Source organism: Arvicanthis niloticus, chromosome 7, assembly GCF_011762505.2.
Source record: "Arvicanthis niloticus isolate mArvNil1 chromosome 7, mArvNil1.pat.X, whole genome shotgun sequence".
In the NCBI taxonomy this organism is placed as follows: domain Eukaryota; kingdom Metazoa; phylum Chordata; class Mammalia; order Rodentia; family Muridae; genus Arvicanthis; species Arvicanthis niloticus.
Window position 1 is genome coordinate 49,358,426 of NC_047664.1, and position 21,358 is coordinate 49,379,783.

The 21,358-nt window shown below is 35.6% G+C and overlaps 1 protein-coding gene across 13 annotated transcripts in view; it reads right to left on the minus strand.

The window, feature by feature from the left end:
• Lcorl (ligand dependent nuclear receptor corepressor like) overlaps positions 1 to 21,358 on the minus strand; it is a 140,387-nt gene that overhangs the window by 76,065 nt on the left and 42,964 nt on the right. For 7 of the 13 annotated variants that reach the window (XM_034508394.2, XM_034508392.2, XM_034508395.2 and 4 more), the window contains exons 3-4: positions 3,262 to 3,341; positions 2,247 to 2,376 (exon numbers count right to left, since the gene is read on the minus strand). The exons of 3 other annotated variants lie outside the window; for them this stretch is intronic. In XM_034508394.2, the coding sequence (XP_034364285.1) occupies positions 2,247 to 2,376; positions 3,262 to 3,341 (210 nt within the window). Of the gene's footprint in view, positions 1 to 880; positions 928 to 2,246; positions 2,377 to 3,261; positions 3,342 to 21,358 lie in introns of all 13 variants that reach the window. 3 more of the 13 variants (XM_076938468.1, XM_076938469.1, XM_034508396.2) reach the window with 2 other exon arrangements.

The following is a 21,358-nucleotide window of genomic DNA, read 5'->3' on the forward strand; positions in this document are numbered from 1 at the left end:
CCACTCTTTGCTTCTTTGCCTGGCTGCTGTGTTAGGAGCTGTGCCTCATTTTCCTACGCAGAACTCTGAAAGCTCAAGTTGCTTCAGCCTTCATGCCGTCCCTACCATGAAGGGCTGAAACCTTCTGAAATAGTGAATCAAGTAAGCCTTCCCTCTCAAGTAGTTTGTCACCGAAATGAGAAAAGTAACTAACACAGGCATAAAAAGGCTTTAATGGTCAATCTTATTTGATGACATTATTAATTCAAATATTAATAGTTTATTATCATTAACATAACCCTGAAAATTCCAAGTTAGAAATACAATCAATAAATTCAAATAGAGTATTAAAGTTTTATTTTACATTTCAATAATCAATATAAACCTGTTGCTCACAGTAAGTGGCAAAGTATCAATACTACTGCTGTCAATATTCAGAATATTTAAAAATGATCAAATTATGGAAAATTTCAGAAAACAAAAGCTTCATCAACATCTTAATTGCTACTCTAAAGACACGTGTATTTCCTGTCTTTAAAAACACATTTAGTGTCTATTATCTTAAAGTAGAGTTAATTTCAAAAGTGACAAGCTAATTAACTAACAGAGTTAATGCCATTAAAAAGTATTATTTCTTGTCTTCATTTTGGTTAAACCATACTGAAAATTTCTAAAATTGTTCTATTGAAGAAAAATTATAAAACAATAACAACAACAAAGCCTTGGTAAATTCAGAAAATGGTGATGTATTACCAAAGAAATTACCAAAGACCTGATATAAGGAAAAAGTGCTATACTAGTAAGACTCTTTCATTTAAAATCGCCACAATTTTCAAAAGACCATGAAGGAAACTAAGAAATTCCCAAACTCAGAGGTCACTAAATATCCAGCAACACTCACCCAACTATTGGTAGAAGACCTCTTGGAGACCCAGATGCTTGAATCAGCTGAAATAGTACCAAGTTTTTTACTGAGTACTCTTTAAAAAAGCAATGGAGAATAGGCTAACTCCATAATATAAAAAAACTGAAAGTTTATTCATATTGACAATTTTACTTACTACAAGTATAAATGTCTTAAAGGAAGATAAGGAATAGTGAATTCCAATGTAAACAAAATTATACTGCATGTGTGTTAATTTTAATTCTTAGTGACACAGTTCTAATATTTAAGTACTGTAAATACACTGGCAGAATAGCTTTTCTAAATTACCATGTTATAAATCTTAAGAGAAAATAAAATATTTTAACATTAGCTTTCTAAAAACTGTTAAGAAACATACTTTTTAAATACAATACAAATTCTCTAACACTATTTCAGCAACACACAGGGAAAGGCTTTTTATTTTATTTTTAGTTACTTCAATTTTTTTTTAATGTAGTTCTTTAGGTCTTTTAATTATACTAGTGATTTTTGTAATAAGGATTCTCATAATTGAACAAAAAGCACTTCAAAAATTAGTAACTAAATGAAAGATTCAAAAGTGAACAGTACTTTTAGTATTATTGTTTAATATTGTTAAAATATGAAGTTATCAATTTAGCAGAAAACATATGCTAGAACCTAATTTTAAAGAGCAGTGGAATAGACTCAATACCAAGCTAAGAAGAATACAGAAGTGCTTTCTCAATCTCTACAAGTTGAAGATAAAGAAGGTAACCATACTCTGCCCAAACCCATATGTTCCTTCTTCCAAACATCCATATGGGGATTAAGGACAGACAACCTACAACCATGGACAAAAGCTAGAGACTATAATCTTCCCAAGCAATTTAAATATAAAAACTACTTTTCCTTATAGGTATGTAACAAGTAGAGGAATAAGTGAAACAAGACCCATTTGGTTAAAAGATGACAGAGAGAGACAAATACAGAACAGACTTTAATGTCAACCATGCATACTCAAGATGACAAATTCTAAAGCAGTATGCCAGCTGGGAAATGATCTAAGAGATACATTATTAGGGATAGACCTGCAATAGAACCTATCCATAACTTCATCATCCAGCACTTTTTAAAGACTTGAGAATAGCAACAAAATAATGAAACTGAGAAGTACAAAAATACTTTGAGAGGTGCCCAGAAGGAGAAGTTTGAGAACAGGAGGCTGAAAACAAACAGCTAGCACTATATTGCTGATAATCTTACTGGCTTTAGTAAGACAAAGGAGGAAGTAATTAACAATAAAGTAGGGACTGACATATAAAAAAAGACTCCCATGAGAAAAGTCTAAACATTGCAAAATTTAAAAGCATGCCAGTATTACCTTTCTTTCGAAAGAGTGCATTTAGATAATTTTCTGCTTGGCATTCAATCTTATCAGTGTGGGACTGGCCCTGAGATGATAGCTCCTCTGTTGGCGTTGACTGTGAAGAATCAAGAGATGGAATACAATCCTAAAATTATAAAAAAGTAACATTCCTAATTACTTTTCATTTAAACCTGAGCTCCAATTTATATGTAAAAATTGTTTTAATGCTCTGCCTTTCATAAAAATCTCAAATTATATCAAAAGAATATAAAATCTATGCTAGAATTCAGGGGGAAAATGTACTTCTAATAAGAACCAAAGTAACCTTATTTCTTACCAAAATTGTGATAAAGTATGTGTGTATCTGGGGTTGGGAATGAGGGTGGGCAGGCACTGCTGAAAAGTTTACTATATGCATGCCAGTGAAGTTTAGCAAAGCAGAGGAGCTTAAAAGGTTTTCAAATATTTTCTCAGCTCTGCTCATCATAACAAATAAGGAATCAGGATTTCTTACCACACAAGAAGTGCTGGTTACACACATCTATGTCCTTTAAGACAGTAGGCACATATTTCATCATTAACACAGGAAATATTTCTGATAGCCAAAGACTTTAAAAGTAGTGAAATGGTTATAAACATATGGATAACAGCATATTATCCCCTTACTACCAATTGCTAAAAAACAAGATTGCAGAGTGTTCTTAGATAAGCAAGCTCTCTAAGCTCACCCTTGGATACCTAAATACCAACCTGACCTCATGAATCAGAAAATATTAAGAAATAAATATGGAAGAAAACCAAACAAAAAACAAACAAACAAACAAAAAAGAAAGACAGAAGAGAAGAAAAGAAAAAAATGAGTTTTTTTTTTTAAAACTAAACTAAATGTTGGACATATCCTTTTCATTCAACAAAATGAAGTATTTAAATTTTCACTGAGTCACAAATTATCAGAACAACTTAAGTTAAAAAAAACTGTGTTACAATTATGTGATTATTTTAAAAATAACTTCATGGCACTAAAACTTACACTGACTGCTTCTCTCTGTAGGTTACAAAATGAACATTTTTCATCCATAGACCAGTCAGTCAGCTCTTCTGGTTCACAGTCTTTAAAAGAAGGAAAATATTCATTAAATATACTAACTTTATTAAAACCAGCAAAATCACCATCTTCCACAGCAATGGCAAAGGAAAAAAATGAAAAAACAAAAATAAAACCTAACTAGTAATAATAATGGGAGAAAGTCTACATTTCAAATTAACCTCTTGATATCGAGAAAAAAAAAAAAAAAGAAAAACCAGAATAGGCCATACGGAGACAAAATACCAAGGATAATAAGCTGGTTATAGATTAAAAATTTTCCAACAATATCACCTAATCACTTCAAAGATTTAATGATTACTATTTATTAATTTCCTTTTTATTTTCATTATGACAGTGAGACCAAAGGGGTAGATATAAGAAAAGAAAGGAATAAATTTTGCACAATATGAAAGAAATATAATACAGAGAAACAGAAGAAAGGACCAAAGGTGTTGAGAATACCCAGACTTGGGAAAATAAAATTATGTCTACAAAAACAGGGAACAATCCAATTTGTAGATCAAAAATAAGGTCAGATTTTTTCATTTCTAAAATCTTGGTTACAAAAAAAAAACCAAAAAAACCAAAAAAACAAAAACCATGGAGTAAAATAGGTTATGTCACCCAATGCAAGCCATGTATAGACTAGTGCTGCTCTCAGCCCTGGTCAGAGAAATTCCTGTTCCAGTGTTGACCATTAACACAGAGACTCATAATTGGGCAAAAAAAAAAGTGCTGAGAACAAATGACTGTTGAATGCTCAGCCCTATGGGATATCTCCATCACATTCTACACTCTGAAACTCAGGAAACATCTTGGAATAAGAAACAGAGCATGGAGACAAGTGTTGTCTTCTGGACCTATGAACTCAGAGGCAGTGGTTAACTGCACAAGACAGGACTTAACCACATTCCATCATAAATGCAGATGGGGCTCATTAGGCCCTATTCTTTCATGAAGAGTTAAAGGCATAAAGAGTTAGTGGCTATTGGCTGAGGGGAAGTCCGATCCACAGTAACATAGTCACTGGTTATCTTTGCTCAAATAAGTAACTCAAACTCATGCAAGCAACTCTAATTAAATGCAGAGGGTCATAAGAAAAGTAGGAAAAAGACTTGGGCAGACTTGGGAGGTGGTTAAGTGACGATAATATAGGCAGGAATAATATAATCCAAACACATTATATATATCTATGAAATATGACCTATGGGACATGTTTAAATAAAACATCTAAAATGGATTACTTTTTTTTCCTGAACGCTACTACTTACAATCCAACAGTTCTAATAGATTGAAAAAGTTTTTGAACACAAAAACACTTATCTGCTAAAGACATGTTAAGAAGGTATGATGACACTGTCATTCTATTTACATAGTAGATGGAGTGAGTTTTAAAGTCACTGATAACAACAGAATGTACTTTCAATTTTTTCCCTAAATCTGCATGCAGAACTTTACATGCAAAGCCTTTACTATCTGAGACAGTTATATGATGGCTAATTGAAAAACCATCAGTGTGTTACAGAGATTATTTTAAAAAGTTCAATAGAGCTGAAGATGTATCTCTTCTAAGTTACACAGAAAATGAAGTATACTGTTCCTGATATGATAATGAACAGTTATACTGACTAGGGTCATTCTTAGGGCCCCCTTCTACATTAATCCAAACAGGGTGGAAGATCATACAAATGTATAAAAAGACCTTGCCAGTAGCACAAAAGTGGTATTAATACTTACATACATTAGCAAAGAGCAGTAAGTGGGAACATAAGACCCAGTACACAGTAATGTAAAGATATCTGAAGACTAGAGATCTGGACTGAAAACATATTTAATAGCTATGCCTTTTCAGGAGAAAGAGTTCTGTTTCACTCAGTTTATGCATGTAATGTGGATTATATTACCTAATTTACAGACAGCCAGAAATGTTACAAAACCTAACACCATAAAAAACAAACAAACAACAACAAAAAAAAAAAAAACTAATACCATACAACAAAGAATTACCAAATGCTGTTATTTTTCTAAGTTTCGGTACCATCAAACATGTATTTGTAAACATTATTCTGTAGAAGATTAAATGCCTGTTTAAGAATATATGCTCACTTTTCTACAGACAACTTCACATACAAAAATTGTAAATAATCTAACAATTAAAAACAATTCCTTCCTAGGCTTGGGAGATGGCTCACAGGGTAAAGGCACATTTCACAACTCATGTCTGATCCCCAGAAACCACATTTAAAAAGTCAATGTGACAGCATGAACTTGTAATCTTGTTACTCCTATAGTGAGATGAGAGGTAGAGATAGGAGAATCACTTGAAAGCTTGTGGCTAGCTAGCCTGGAGTATGACGTGCAGTGGTATAAACAAGAAAGACTGTTTCAAAAAGGTAAAGAACTGACACCCCTGAAAGTTGTCTTTTCCCCGTATGTATGTATGTATGTATACACACACACACACACACACACACACACACACACACACACACTCATCAAAAAACTTGGGGGAAAACTGGTTCCTTATAGAACTTTAGTTCCTAGACTAAAGGTGTATGTATCATTCATTGCAGAGGCCTTGAAACAAAAGGTATAATCCAGCCCCATTTGAAACAGGATCTTGTTTTGTAGGGTCTGGGTGGCCTAGAACTCACTACGTATACCAGGACAGCTTTGAATTTGTAGAGATCCTTCTCTCTTTCCACTGCTACTATTACAGATCTGCACCAAACCCAGGGCTCCCCCCAGTTACCCTGACATTTCAGTGTCCACCACAGAAACTCAATGCAAGTGAAACCCTGGGACTTGCATATACAGACTGTTGTGCAGTTTCCTTAGATCACTCCTAAGTAGTCAGACTTCAGAGCTACTTATTTATGCAAAGCTACTTATTTATGATTTATTTATTTATTGTATTCAATACATGACTTACCTCAAAGAGAACAGTTTTGAAAAGTCAAGGAATCCTGATTTTTATTTTTATCAAGGCTTCATGAGAAAAACATAACATCAAAATTTTTGAAAAATGGCCAACAGACTTAGGATTAAACAAACAAACCAAAAAAATCCAAATGTGGCTGAATCTTCCCCTAATGAATAAAGATTTCAGGGACCAATCACTGGGTGAGGAGAAGGCGGGACTTCTGGGTTGGAGAGTAGAAGAGGTGAAGCAGAAAAGGGTGTCTTGCTTTTGGACTGGGAGAGCTTGGAGGACAATATGTAGCTAACTAGAGGCCCTGGTTTAGATGGTGGATCCACTAGGATTGCCATGGGAGGAGTTACATCTAGGATAGCTTACAAAATTAGGATGCTAGCTGTTGCACCTAGCGATTAAGTTACCTGTTGATTCTGAACTAAGTTTGTGTGGTGTTTTCCTTCCTGCAGCAACTCAACTGGGTTACAGAGAGAAAGGTACAGTGGCAAAGTGTGGGTCTGTGAGAAGTGCACCCCAAAGGGCAGAGGGAATTTGGAAGCATGGGGCTGGAGTGGAAGCAATCTGCCAGTGGGAACTTAGCAAGCTGGGTGGAGAAATTTCAGAGCTCTAGGAATTTCCACGAAATGAGAACAGGATGGCCTGCCCTCCAGTGCCTGTGTGGTTAGCCTTTTTATATTTCATGCTACACTCAAAAATGATTGTTAAGGGGTACAGAGGGATGATTCAGGGGTTAAAAGCATTTGGCTGTACTACCAGAGGACCTACCTACTCAATACCCAGTACCCACACAGGAGCTCACAACTATCTATGACTCCAGTTCCAGGGGATCTGATGTATTCTTCTCGCCTTCTGTGCACATGGTGCACAGATATGAATGCAGGCAAAATACATATAGGTGGTTTTTATGCATAAAAATATTAAAAATTTTAAAATATATGAATTCAATTGAGTTTCAACTTCAATTTACAATTACCAATTGTAAAATAAAAATGAGGTTCAAAAAGACTTAAATAGTGTGCCTTTATTGAAATAGGTATGATAGCATACACTTACAATCCTAGTACTCAGGAATGTTAGGCAGCTGATAGAAGTCCAAGGCTGGCTTACTTCACATAGTGAATTCTAGGCTAGCCAGGGTTACAGTAAAATCCCATCAAAAATACCAAAAATTAAATATGCTTATAAATAAAAGGCAATAAAAACTGATTGTAAAAGCTGATATAGGTGGAGGGACATTCCATATACTAGCTGTAGTCTAAGCAAATATGATTTTCCAGGCTTCAGTCTCTTCTTGGGAACTTGAAGAGAGTAATACTTGTATCTTAAGGCTGTAGAAAAAGTTAATATAAAAACATGTATGTAATTTTAAAAGACACAACTTTCATTTACTTTGAACGCTTTATTCTTTTTAGTATAGTTTATTCACAGAATATAAATATATAGTTCCCAAAGACAAATTTCAGTTAAAAATAAAAACCTAGATTTCATTTTGTGTTGTGAACAATGGGTTTAAGTTTACTGACTTCTGAGGAACATACTGAACAATGACAATACAGCAACAAAATAACAGGGCTAGCTACAGCTGCAGCTCAGTGGATGGTTCTGAATCCTGTAAAACACACTCACAGACACACAATCAGAAACATGTGCAAGCTCACACACAGGTCCATGCATGTACACAAACACACAAGCACATACAATTTTATATGCTTACACAAAAAAGAGACTCCTTACTGTGTTTGTTTTTTGCCCCTGCCCTTTTTGGGAGGGGGGGCAGTTCTGGTTTTGTGGGGTTTTGTTTTGTTTTCTTTCCAGAGAAAGATTATGAAGCTGAGGGGGAATCTGGGAGAAGCTGGGAGGGGAAAGAATATGACCACAGTATGTTGTATAAAAAATTGAAGAAAGAACTAAAGTAAAAGGGAAAAAATTTCATCTACAAAGTATACTATAAAAAGATAATGAATGCAACATTTGCTATATATCCTCCCAGTTTGTAGTATAGGCCTTTCTAAAAAATTAAGATCAGCTGGTACTTTGAAAAGATAATACAATCCATAAATCTTTAGCTAGGCTAATTATAAAAAAAAGAGGGGAAAATATCAAGTATCAGAACAGATAGGCTAGTCATTTCTGAAGTTAGAGATGTTGGAAGAATAAAGGAATGTTACAAATAACATTATGCCCAGAAATTTGATTATCTTAGGGGAAATGATCAACTCCTCTAACAGCAAGGCAACCCAAGCTTAGCCAAGAACAATAGATAACTTCATGGAGGCTGGAAGTTATTAATAATAAAAATAGATCAAGAAGTAAATAAACATCTGCCAAACAGAAAACACCAACCCATATGGTTCTCTACTATCCATTCTAGAAAACCGAAACAAAAGAAATACTTCCTAATTCTGGTTCTATCACTATCAAAATACCAATCAAAACATATCCCACCCAGAAGATACAAAGATTCACATATGTATGTGACAAGATAGTCAATATCAAACACTACGTATCTACACACTGAGAAAACAAGATACCAGTACAGATCTATTAGAATGGAAAAAACCAAAAGGCAGCTATCAAAGGCTAGTTAATAAGGACTAGAAACAGGGACTAGAGAGATGGCTCAGTGGTTAAGAGCACTGTCTGCTCTTCTGAAGGTCCTGAGTTCAATTTCCAGCAACCACATGGTGGCTCATAACCATCTGTAAGGGAGTCTGATGCCCTCTTCTGGTGTGTCTGAAGATAGCTACAGTGTACTCATATACATAAAATAAAGAAATCTTTAAAAAAAAAAAAAAAGTAAGGACTAGAAACAGTAAGAGGACAGCAAGGTGGTTTGCTGCTGGTGGGAATTTGAAGCAGACCAGCCACTTTTGAAAAGTCTAGCAGTTTCTAAAATACACAAACATAGTCTTCCCAATGATCTACCAATGATGCTGTTAGTTATTCGCACTAATTAAAGTTGAAAACTTTTGACTATCCCCAAACTTGTAGATACTAACAGAAGCCTTATTTAAAATTGCCAAATTTTCAAAGTGATCAAAATGTGCTTCAGTAAGTAAACAGATAAGCAAACACTAGGCAGATTCACACTAGGCAAAAATATTAAGAGTCTCATAAAACAAGTACTACTAAGTCACAAAAAGACAGATCCACAAATGCATATTGCTAACTACACACAAACCCATTCTGACTATGTGACATTGTGGGAAAAGGCAAACTGGAGAGACAGTTAAAATATAGAATGTTTCCCACAAGGTGGGAGAGAAAGAAGAAGGAAAGGTTAAGTAGAGGAGACTGATAGACAATGGCTGCATTGTGGACTGTAATGGTAGTGATAGCATGCACGAACCTAGTATATGTAACAAACTCATTTCTAAAGGAATATAAGTATTTATGCAAATATGTATGCAAAACAGATGAGGCTACAAGTCTCACCTTTCCACTTGGGTTAGCAGAAAACAGTGAAGTTTAACACTAATTTCAAATATGACTGTGAAAGGGAAGCCAGTATGAAATGAAGGTTGAAGAATACACTACAGTTTTGATTCCAAAGTTTAAAGACCTCAAGGACAATAATACATCTAATATCAGCAATAGGTACTTTGAAAGCTAGACAGGAAACACTGGAATGTTCCTCTGTATTCCTGTGTTAAGACCCATCCCCATTCAAGGATTGCTAAAAAAAATATGAAGATGTGACATAAAATTAGTAAGTTTGAAACTACCAATAAAATAAAGTTTCCTTTATGGTTCTAAATTCTATAAAATTAAATATAAGGTTCATCTAATAAAAACTAGACAATATGATCAATGGCAATAAAAAATTCAAAATGTTTTTAATCTACTTAGCCATAAACTTGCCTCTAAGAGTCTTTGCAAGAAAACTACAAAATGATCCCTTAAAAATATTTTTGTATTTTAAATTATATATTTTCAGTAGAGAAAATATATAAAATCACTCACAATCCACATTTCAAAAAATAGTTACCATTTTGGTATCTCTTCTTCCTAGTGCATTTTCAAAGAAAAAACAGACATACTTTTAATACCCTATTGTTGAAAATTCAACACACCTTGATTTTAAGACATATAGAAATCAAGTTGGAACTGACCCAAAAATTCCCTCCCTGCTGGCTAGTTTCACATTACTGGAAAGTGATGTACAAGCCATTGGGAGAGAAAAGCCATCAGTGGTTATTACGGACAAACTTTGCTGGCTACAATACCGACCTACTAGACAAGACATATCTACTGATGAAAAACTGGCACAAATGTTGTTTGGGTAACCAGCTACCTTTTAATTGGATTTTGAAGTCCTCTCTGAAAGGGAATTTGTGCCTGGTATTGTAAACTTGAAAGGTCCTACGTCCTAGAGAGGTACCTATTACTATTGTCTTGTTACAGGGACATCTTGTCAAACTGCCTTCTAAAATACTTGCTTTTATATAAACAGATTCATGCTACCCTTAATTTGGCCAAGGAAGCTTTACTCTCTACCCTTTAATGCATCGGTCAGAAGTTAATCAACATGCCGAGAATAAGTGATTCCTGGAGGCTAAATGAGCCCTAAATGAGACATATATATCAACTCCCCCTCCCCTGAGGCTATAGGAACATCAAGGAAGATGGGGTGGAAAGAATTATGGGACAGAGAATGGAAAAAAGTGGTGACAAATACTGCCTTTTGTACATGCACGGCTACTGTACTCATAAACAGCAGCTGGTTACCTACACAGTATCAAATCAGCAAGATCAGTTGACATTCCAACAGGACTCAGTGGGTTCTATATGTTTTAAAAAGTTAGAAGTTATGAAGAGTGGGAGAAGGAGATACTTTGGTGGTATCTGAGGAAGTTGGGAGAGGTGAGCTGAGAATGCATTTTGATCAAGATACACTGCTTAAATGTATGACACTGTGAAAAAATAAAATTATTCTATTGAAAATATATAAAACCCTTTTATCTTCTCTAGCAAAAATACAACAGTATAGCTATATTTTGGAATGTTTAATTTTAAATATCACCTTACCACAATCTAGGATTATCAGGAAAGGAAATCTTAATGAGGGACAATCTAGGTTAAACTGACCTACGGTCATGTCTGCGTGAGATTATCTTGATTATTAATGAAGCAGGAAGGCCTACCTACTGTGGCTGACATCATCTACCCAGGGGATTGGAAACTGCATAAGAGTGGAGACAGGGAGCTTAGTTTAAACATGCAAACACAAATCCACTGTTCTTGTATCATGGCTGAATATGTATTATGACAAATTGTTTCATTTCCCATAATAATGGACAATAATCTACAATTATGAGCCAAACAAGCTTTCTTCCTTAAATTGCTTTTGTTGATAAAACAGGAAATAAAAAATATACATAACACATAAACAGCAATTTTATTTTCTTCAACCCAATAATCCATTTATGTTGTTAATTTATTCAACATAACTCCTAATAACTGAATATATTTCAATTACTAATACAAAATTACTTAACAGCCTGTTATTGTAGCAAAAATGGGAACTATCCTTAAAAACCTGTAACAAACAGCCTTATACATTGTAGCAGGATACTTATTCTGCTATACTGTATTCCCAGTGGAGCTTGGTGATTAGGCAGAAGAAGAGGTGGAGCTGGAAGAGGAAAGGGAGGGGACTATTCACTTGAGAGTTAAAGTTGTATTTTTAAATTTTTTTTTTTAAAAAGTGAGTGAGTAGTGCTGATATGAGTCATGTGACTCCACCGTGGGAACTTTAAACAAAGAAACTGCTTGCAGGCAGGTTCCCTGCTGACAGAAATTACAGGCTGCTCTGAGTCAAGAGAGCCAAATGAATAAGCCTCGGTTTTGGAGCAGTTATTGATTTAACTGTGAATTTACAATATAGGGATAATTTGCTTTTAGGAAAGAATTTATAAACAGATTTGTCCAAATCATGTGGGGAATCTAGCCCCAGGTTAGGAACTAAGATAGGGAAAATTGTCACTGACTACAGGTACAGAGTACAGTGATATCCATTGCCTGCTTTGATCAGGTAATACAATTTGTCTGTGGCTCCTAGAGAGACACCAACAGATAAATAAATAAATAGATGGCTGCTCTAGACAGAGAGCCAAACAGAAAGATAGTGTAAATCAGGTGTATTAAGGTGGTATAAAGTTACATTGCCTCACAGGATACTTGAGTTCTGTCTAACATGGGCCCCACAGGAATTCTGGTTTTATTTCCTGCTTGGCAAAATAGGAAAGACCTGAAAATAGGCATATACAGTACTATAGTTACTTCAATTATTTTAGATTGCTTTAACTTTCAAAATGGGTGTGATTCTGTGTTGTGTAGTTATATTTTTCCTCTGGAAAAAAGGTCAAGATAAAGGTTTTTCTGGTTACTGGCTCAAGGATATGGTAATTTGGAAAAAGGTTTTGTCTGTGTGTTTTGAGATGAGGTCATTAAGGTAGTTATACCCGCCAGAATTATATACATCAGACATGACAGAGGTAGGCCTCCAGAAGACTAGATTCCAGAGAATCAAACAAAAAATTATCTTGATGAGACTAAAATTTGTCTGGATATTTGTATACTACAGAATATACAGCCTTGGTAAATGAATCTCCTTGTCAGAACATGCTAAACTGACCTGCTTGAACTCCTGATGTCCTGGACTTCCAGCTGGATCTAGTTAAGACACAGACATCAGAGGCTTATCAATCGCTGGTATGGCCTTCTTAGGCCAACTAACTACCCTATTTACTCTCCACCCCCTTCAAATATCTCAACGCCCAAATTCAGCTTGAGGAAATTAATGAAGAGTTGGTGTCCCAATTCCTTGAGCTTGGGGGTGGCCATTATTAGTTTTTTTTTCTAAAGATTTTAGTAGTGGTTTTTATTGAAACAGGAAGAGATAAAATTGATTATATAGACATATCTATTGGTAGAAATGTATACTAAGCTGAAGTTATAATTTCTTAGATGGTACAAAATTTATTTTGATGCAAATTCAAGGGTTTCATTGCTATAATTTCTTCTATTAATTCAAAATTTGTGGGTACAAGGCTTAGACTCAGTACTTCTTCAACTGTTTTTTTTTTTTAAACTGCTTTTAGATGATTAAGCAATGTGAGTTAAGGGCCTATAACAAATTCATGGCTCTGAGTTTATTGTTAGGGTGTTTTCTAAATTTTAATTAGAAATAGCTAAGAGTAATTAACGGCTAACAGTCCAGATAGCTTTACATAGATAGTTGGTTTTCAAAAACATGAGAAGTCCACAGAATTGATGGTACAGACATTTCTTTATTAAAGATCATTTGACTAGAGACCTCTCTGCTCCTGACAGTTTCCCCTTCTTAGATTCTAAGAAGAAATTGAGCATCTTTGGAGTTACTCCAGTAGCAGTGAGACAGCTACTAGGCAAATTGCCTCTTTTCATCTACAGACAAAATACTGTCCAGAAAAAGGACACACTTGCAGAATAGTAAACTGATTATATCTGCCAAGACAGAGTGATCAGCCCTTCAATATTATGCAGTAGTCACATATATCAGAAGAATTTTTTCATGGGCCACACGCAACTACCACAATCTCCTAAAAATCAGAGAGGGCAACAGAAATCAACAAACAAAACAGCACTCAAAAACAAACAAACAAACAAAACAGAAAAAAACAAACAGATGGCACCATGTAGAATTACAATTTTATCAAACCCAGATGCCTAGACTCTAACATAAAAATATAATTGATAACAGCCATGCAATATCTCTACTAGAGCCTTGCAACCCTACCAAAACAGGCCACTAAGTATTACAATATAGGTGTAGCTCAAGAAAAGAACCTTAAAATAACATTAATGAATATGAAAGAGGTTCTTAAAGAGGAAATGAATTAAATCCCTTACAGAAATTTGTGAAACCACAATGGAAGAAAATGAATAAAACAGCTTAGGGATTGAAATTGGAAATCAAATTTATAAACAAACAAACAAACAAACAAAAACAAAACGAACCAAACAGAGAAATTTAGGAATTTAAACAGCAATCTCAGAGGGAAGCCTCATCAACAGAATATGAGACAGAAGAGAGAATCTCAGGCATTGCAAACACAACAGAAGAAATAGTTATCTCAGTTTAATCTAAAAATCTCTCAGTATAAAACATTAAGAAAATCTGGGACACTACAAAATCTTATAATAGGAATACAGAAAGGAGAAGAAACCCAGGTTGAAGGGACATAAAATGTTTTCAACAAAATCACCTAAAAAATTTTCCCTAACCTAGACAATGAGCTATTTATCAAGGTACAAGAAGGTACCTGCACAGGTACAAAACACCAAATAGACTGGACTGGAAAAGAAAGTTCCCCAGCACATAAGATTCATAACACTAAATGTACAGAACAAAAAAGGAATATTAAAAGATGCAAGGGAAAAGATCAATTAACATATTAAGGCAGACCTAATAGAATTACACCTAACTTCTCTAAAAGCCAGAAGGGTCTGGACAGATGTGCTATAGATTACAGATGCCAGCACAGACTACTATAACCAGTGAAACTTTCACTCACAATAGATGAAGAAAGTAAGACATTCCATGTTAAAACCAAATTTAAGCAATATCCATCTACAAATCCATCCTACAGAAGGCACTAGAAGGAAAACTCCAACCTAAAGAAGTTAACCAAAAAACCACAAGGAACAAATAATCCCAGAACAAATCAAGAGGGGAAATTCGTGCACACACAGGAACCCCTCAACCCCCACCAACAAAATAACAGGAATCAATGTAAATTTTGACATCTCTAAATACAAATGGTCTCAACTACCCAATAAAAAGGTACAGGCTAACAAAATAGAAATAGAATCCATCTTTTTGTTAGATCCAAGAAACAACCTTAACATCAATGATAGATACCACCTCAAAGTAAAAGGATAGAAAAAAACATTCCAAGCAAATAGACCTATGAAGCAAGCAGGTGTAGTTAATATCTGACAAAATGGACTTCAAACAAAAACTAATTAGAAGAGACAGGAAAGCACACTATATACTCATCAAAGGAAAAATTCATGAGAGGACATTGCCAATTTCTAGTATCTAGGCACCAAACACAAGGGCACTCAGGTTCATAAAAGAAATACTACTTCCACTTAAATTCCTCAGTCATTGATAGTAGGAAGTTTCAATATCACACTCTTGCCAATATACAAGTCATCCAGATAAAAACTAAACAGAGATGAGACTGGGTGCATTCAGGGTGGTATGGCCATGGTTTTACAAAGCAACTGATGGGAGAAGATACAGAGACCTGCAGCTGAACATTAGACAGAAGCTGGGGAATCCCATGGAAGAGGGGGAGGAGTGACTATAGGAGCTAGGGGGTTCAAGAACATAGTTCAGAGAATCATAAGGACACACTTTAAAAACCTGTAATCCACTGTGGTGTTTGAATATGCTTGGCCCAGGAAGTGGCACTATTAAGAGGTGACCTTGTTGAAATAGGTGTGGCCTTGTTGGAGTAGGTGTGTCACTGTGAATGTGGGCTATAAGACCCTCATCCTAGCTGCCTGGAAGTCAGTCTTCTCCTGGCTTCCTTTATATGAAGATGTAGAACTCTCAGCTCCTGCACCAGGCCTGCCTGGACACTGCCATGCTCCTGCCTTGATGATGATAGACTAAACCACTGAACCTGTAAGCCAGCTCGCCAATTAAATGTTCTTATAAGAGTTGCCATGGTCATGGTGTCTCTTCACAGCAATGCAAACCCTAACTATGACAGCCACCAAAATTTAAAAGGAATAATTTTCTCCACACAAATGACTTAGTAGCGAACAAGTGGTGGCTTAGCGCCGGCCTGCAGAAGACGACCCCGTGCCCTTTGCTCTCTCTCTTCTGGTTCGGATCCCGCACTTTGCCCGAGTCTCATGGGAAGAAAAAAACAAAACAAAACAACAATAACAACAAAAATGACTTAGCAAAGTTAAATTAAGATGATAAGCAAAATTAAACAGAGCTATAACCCCAAGAGTAATAAAAGCAGAAATTAAAATTCTCCCAATCAAAACAAGTCCAAGGCCAGCTGGTTTAAGTGCAGACTTCTTGTTTGTTCGTTTGTTTGTTTTTGTTTGTTTGTTTCTTTGTTGAGACAGGGTTTCTCTGTGTAAGCCTGGCTGTCCTGGAACTCACTCTGTAGACCAGGCTGGCCTTGAACTTAGAAATCCACCTGCCTCTGCCTCCCAAGTGCTGGGATCAAAGGTGTGTGCCACCACTGCCAGACTAAATGCAGACTTCTACAAGACTTTCATAGAAGAGTTAATGCCAATACTCCTCAAAATATTCTACAAAATAAGAACAGAAGGAACACTGCCCAATTCTTTTTAGAAGGGCAGTTGCCCTGATAGCCAAATAACACCAAGACCCAGTGTGTGTGTGTGTGTGTGTGTGTGTGTGAAAGAGAGAGAGAGAGAGAGAGAGAGAGAGAGAGAGAGAGAGAGAGAGAGAGAGACATACAGACTAATTTCTTTTATGAACATAGATACAAAAATGCTCAATAAAATACTTGCAAGCTGAATCCAAAAATACATCAAAAGGATCAACCCACATGATCAAGGGGGCTTCATCCTAGAGATTCAGGGATGGTTCAACATACGTAAATCAATAAATGTAATCTATCCACATAAATAAACCAAAAGACAAAAATACATGATCATCTCATTAGATGAAATTCAAAAATGAATTTGATAAAATTCAATACCCTTGTGATAAAAGTTCTGGAGAAAACAGGGATACAAGGGGAATACCTCAACCCAATAATGGCAATTAACACCAAGTATACAGGTAATATCAACTTAAATGGAGAGAAACTCAAAAGCAATTTTATTAAAATCAGGAAAGAGGCAAAGTTGTCCACTCTCTATATATCTATTCAATATGGTACTTAGAGTCTTAACTAGAGCAATAAGACAACTGAAGGATACCATGGAGGATACAAACTGGAAAGGAAGGAATAGTGATAAAAGTACCTATTCACAGATGAAATGATAGTATACATAAGTGACCCCAAAAATTCCACCAGGAAACCCCTACAGCTGATAAACACTTCTAGCAAAGTAGTTGCATACAAAATTAACTCACAAAAAATCAGCAGCCCTCTTATACACAAATGACAAACAAACTGAGAAAGAAATCAGGGAAACAACACTTTTCACAGTAGCGACACACACAAAAAAATTATCTTGGAGTAATCAAGTAAGTGAAACACCTGCATGGTAAGAACTTCAAGTCATTGAAGAAAGAAATGAAAGAAGATATCAGAAGATGGAAAGGTCTCCTATGCTCAATAGATCAGTAGGATTAATATAGTAAAAGTGGCCACCCTACCAAAAGCAATCTACAGATTCAGATTCACTGCAATCCCCATGAAAATTCCAACAAAATTCTTCATAATTCTTGAAGGACAAGTTCAGTTTTCTATGGAAACACACACACACACACACACACCCCAAAACTAAAAACAAAACAAACAAAACACCCCAGGATAGTTAAAACAATCATGAATTTAAAAACAATCAAATGAACAAAAATATGCAGGAGGTATCACTATTGGTGATTTCAAGTTGTATTACAGATCTGTAGACATAAAAACAGCATAGTGTTGGCAGAAAAACAGACACATTGATCAATGGAATCAAATCGAAGACCCAGACATAAAAACACATACAAATGGATGGACACCTGATTTTTTTATAAAGAATTCAGAAATATACATTAGAATAAAATCAGCATCTTCAACAAATAGTGCTAGTCAAAGTGGATCGCTATGGCTATATGTAGAAGAAAATCCAAACCAATCCATACTTAAAATCACCCTGCACGAAACTCAAGTCCAAATAGATCAATCAAAGACCTCAACATAAAACCAGATACACTGAACCTGATAGAAGAGAAAGTGGTGAATAGCCTTGAATGCATTGGCAAAGTAAGAGTTTCTGAACAGAACACGGATAGCATAGACATTAAGATCAACAAAAATAAATGGGATCTTATGAAACCTAGAAGCTTCTGAAAGGTAAAGGACATTGTTATTCAGACAATGAGACAGCCTACAGAATTAGAAATGATTTTTATTAAATAAACATCAGATATAAGCCTAATATCCAAAATATATAAAGAACTCAAAAAGCTAGAAGTCAAGGTAACAAATAAGCCAATTTAAAAATGTGGTACAGGTCTGAAAATAATTCTCAAAATAGGAAATTCAAATGACTAAGAAACACTTAAAGGAAAATTTAACATTCTTAGCCACCAGGAAAATGAAGGTCAAAAACAGTGTAAGATTCTATCTTACTCCTGTCCACTGAGAACAACACAAGTAACAGCTCATTTGGGTGAGGCTATGGAACAATGAGAACACACCTCCACTGCTGACATGAGTGCAAACTCATAAAGCCACTATGGAGATCACTGTGCCAGTTCCTCAGGAACACGAAAATAGACTTACCCCAAGATCCAGCTATACCACTCTTGGGCATATAAGCATAGGATGCTTCATTCTATCAGAGATACTTGTTGAATTTATAACAACCAGAGACTGGAAATAGAATGGATACTGCAGGGGGTAGGTCATGAAATTTGTAGGTAAATGGGTAGAATTAGGAAAAAAATCATCCTGAGTGAGGTACTCCAGACTCAGAAAGACAAATATGGCATGTATTCACTCATACATGGATATTAGCTATTAAGTCAATAACAATCATGCTATAGTAGAACCACAAAAGCTAGGTATAGGGTAAATTACTGGAAGATGAGGGCAGATACATTAGGAAAGGAAACAGAATAGTTAGGGATGGATGGATGGATAGTGGTACAGGAAGACCAAGTTGGGAGGGGAGCAAAGGAAGAAATACAGAGAGAGAGAGAGTTAAAAATAAGGGCCATCTGAGAGGTAGTATGGAAGCATAGTAGTAGAAGCTTCAATATATATAAAGGTCATCTAAATGAAATCACCAAATGATGGAGAGAGCTCCAACTGGTCATCTCTTTTGTCACCATGAAACAAGACCTGGGATTGGGTTACATCTGACTGAGCTGTTGGCCAAAGCGGTCCCACAGGAATCTATAAACAACCCTGGCTGTTGCCAAGACTACAGGTTGCTTTTTACAAACTAATAGAAAAGCTCCATTGCTGAAGATAAAACCTATAGACTCATTGAACAAGGAGAAGTCTAGCTAGTACCTACATAAAGTCTTCACTCATTCATGCTAACATCTTTGGTACAGGAAAATCCTCTATGTACTACCAAAAGTGCAATGTAAATACCGACCTAGCCACAAGCCCTTCCATCTACAATGGTGCCCTGTCTGCAAGATACCCTAGTGCAATCATGACACAGAGCTATGGGACTAACCAGCCAAAGCCTGTTTGATTTGACTTAAGGCTCACTCCACGAAATGAGACTTATACCTAACTGATTAGGTAACCAAGAACTTAGAACTAGATAGCCCAGGGACCTATGAGGAAAACTAAATACCATTTTTATTAAAAAAAAAAAAAAAAGTAGCTATAAAGTAACTCCTATTAACGTTCTGCTATATTCACAGTTCAGTGCCTTGCTCAGCAGTCACCAGACAAGATTCTTCTTACAGCAGATAGAAACAAATACAGAGTCCCACATTATGCAGAGTTAGAAACCTTGGAACACGAAGCCCTAAATGGGATGTCCCCATCAAATATTCACATCAAGGTTCAGGGTACTATGTAGAAAAGAAGGCGGAAGAGCATTAAGAGCCAGAGGGGAAGGAGAATACCAAAACAAGGCCCTCAGAATCAACATGATCTAAGCTCATATGAACTCAGAGTCTGTGGCAGTATACAGGGTCCTGCATGGGTCTGCACAGTTCATCTGTGCATATATTAGGGCTTCTATTCCATTGTTTTTATTCGATTCCTGAATATAGGAATGAGTGGCTCTCTGATTCTTGTGCCTTCTCTTGGGCTCTTTTTGTTTTATCTTATATTTTATTATTACTCCTTAGAAACCTTTTAGTTTTCTAATGAAAGACAGAAGAGGAGCACATCTGGATAGAAGAGTAAGTGGAGAGAACTGTGAGGAATGGAGGGAGGACAAGTATAACAGGGATACATTATATGAAAAAAAACTATTTTAAATAAAAGAAAAATAAATATATTTCATTAAATGAAAACAATTTTTCCTATTATTATCCATTAACAAGATCATTACTGCCAATACTACCAAGAAGGACCTTCCTCCCTTGATGAATTACAATAAAAGGCTCCACAGTTTTCAGAACCTATGCTAGGAAGGGCTGAATTTATAGTTTTTAAATGTATCATTACAGACACAAGTGACATCCTCAAACTCAATAGAAACAAGAAAGAAACAAAAAACAGTAACCTGTTTCCTGACTTTAAGCCATCGTTTTTCTTTAGAATCTTTATCTAAACATTGTCTCAGTAAAGCCCTTAATCTATCCCAGAAGAGATGCCCTGACAGAGAGAGACCAAATTCAGTGCATAAACTCACCAATCCCAATATGCTCCTTTCCAAGCAAAACCAAATATATATACATATGCATATATATGTATATATATTTGTTTATATATAATTATTTATATATAATTATATATATAATTTTAATATATTAAAATGAAAAGTAAATAAAAACTGACAAATATCTGACAAACTCACTGAATTATCCACTTAAAATCTATGATTCCTTGAGTTGATATGCAAGCAAGTTTAATAGACTCTGCAGGAAACGGTGAGGAAATTTAATGGAAAGGTAAGAGACACTAAAATGTCTCTAATTTCAACAGTATAGTAAAATAGGGAATTTTATAAAGTAGGATAAAAAGCCAAACGTCCATCCTGCCAGGAGCATTGTCTTAGTTTTGGGAGCTCCTGGCTGGCAGTGAAAGGAATGCCAAGAGCAGATGGCCAGATCCAGGGCTTCAGACAGAGAAACTTAGAAAATCTGTACTATACTGACACTAATGAGACTATTATGAAGCAGAAAAGAAGACAGAGCCAGACTCGGGCTGCTCATTGGCACTGGCAAAGAATAGAGATGGCAAGAAAACCTCTCGTCTTGGCACT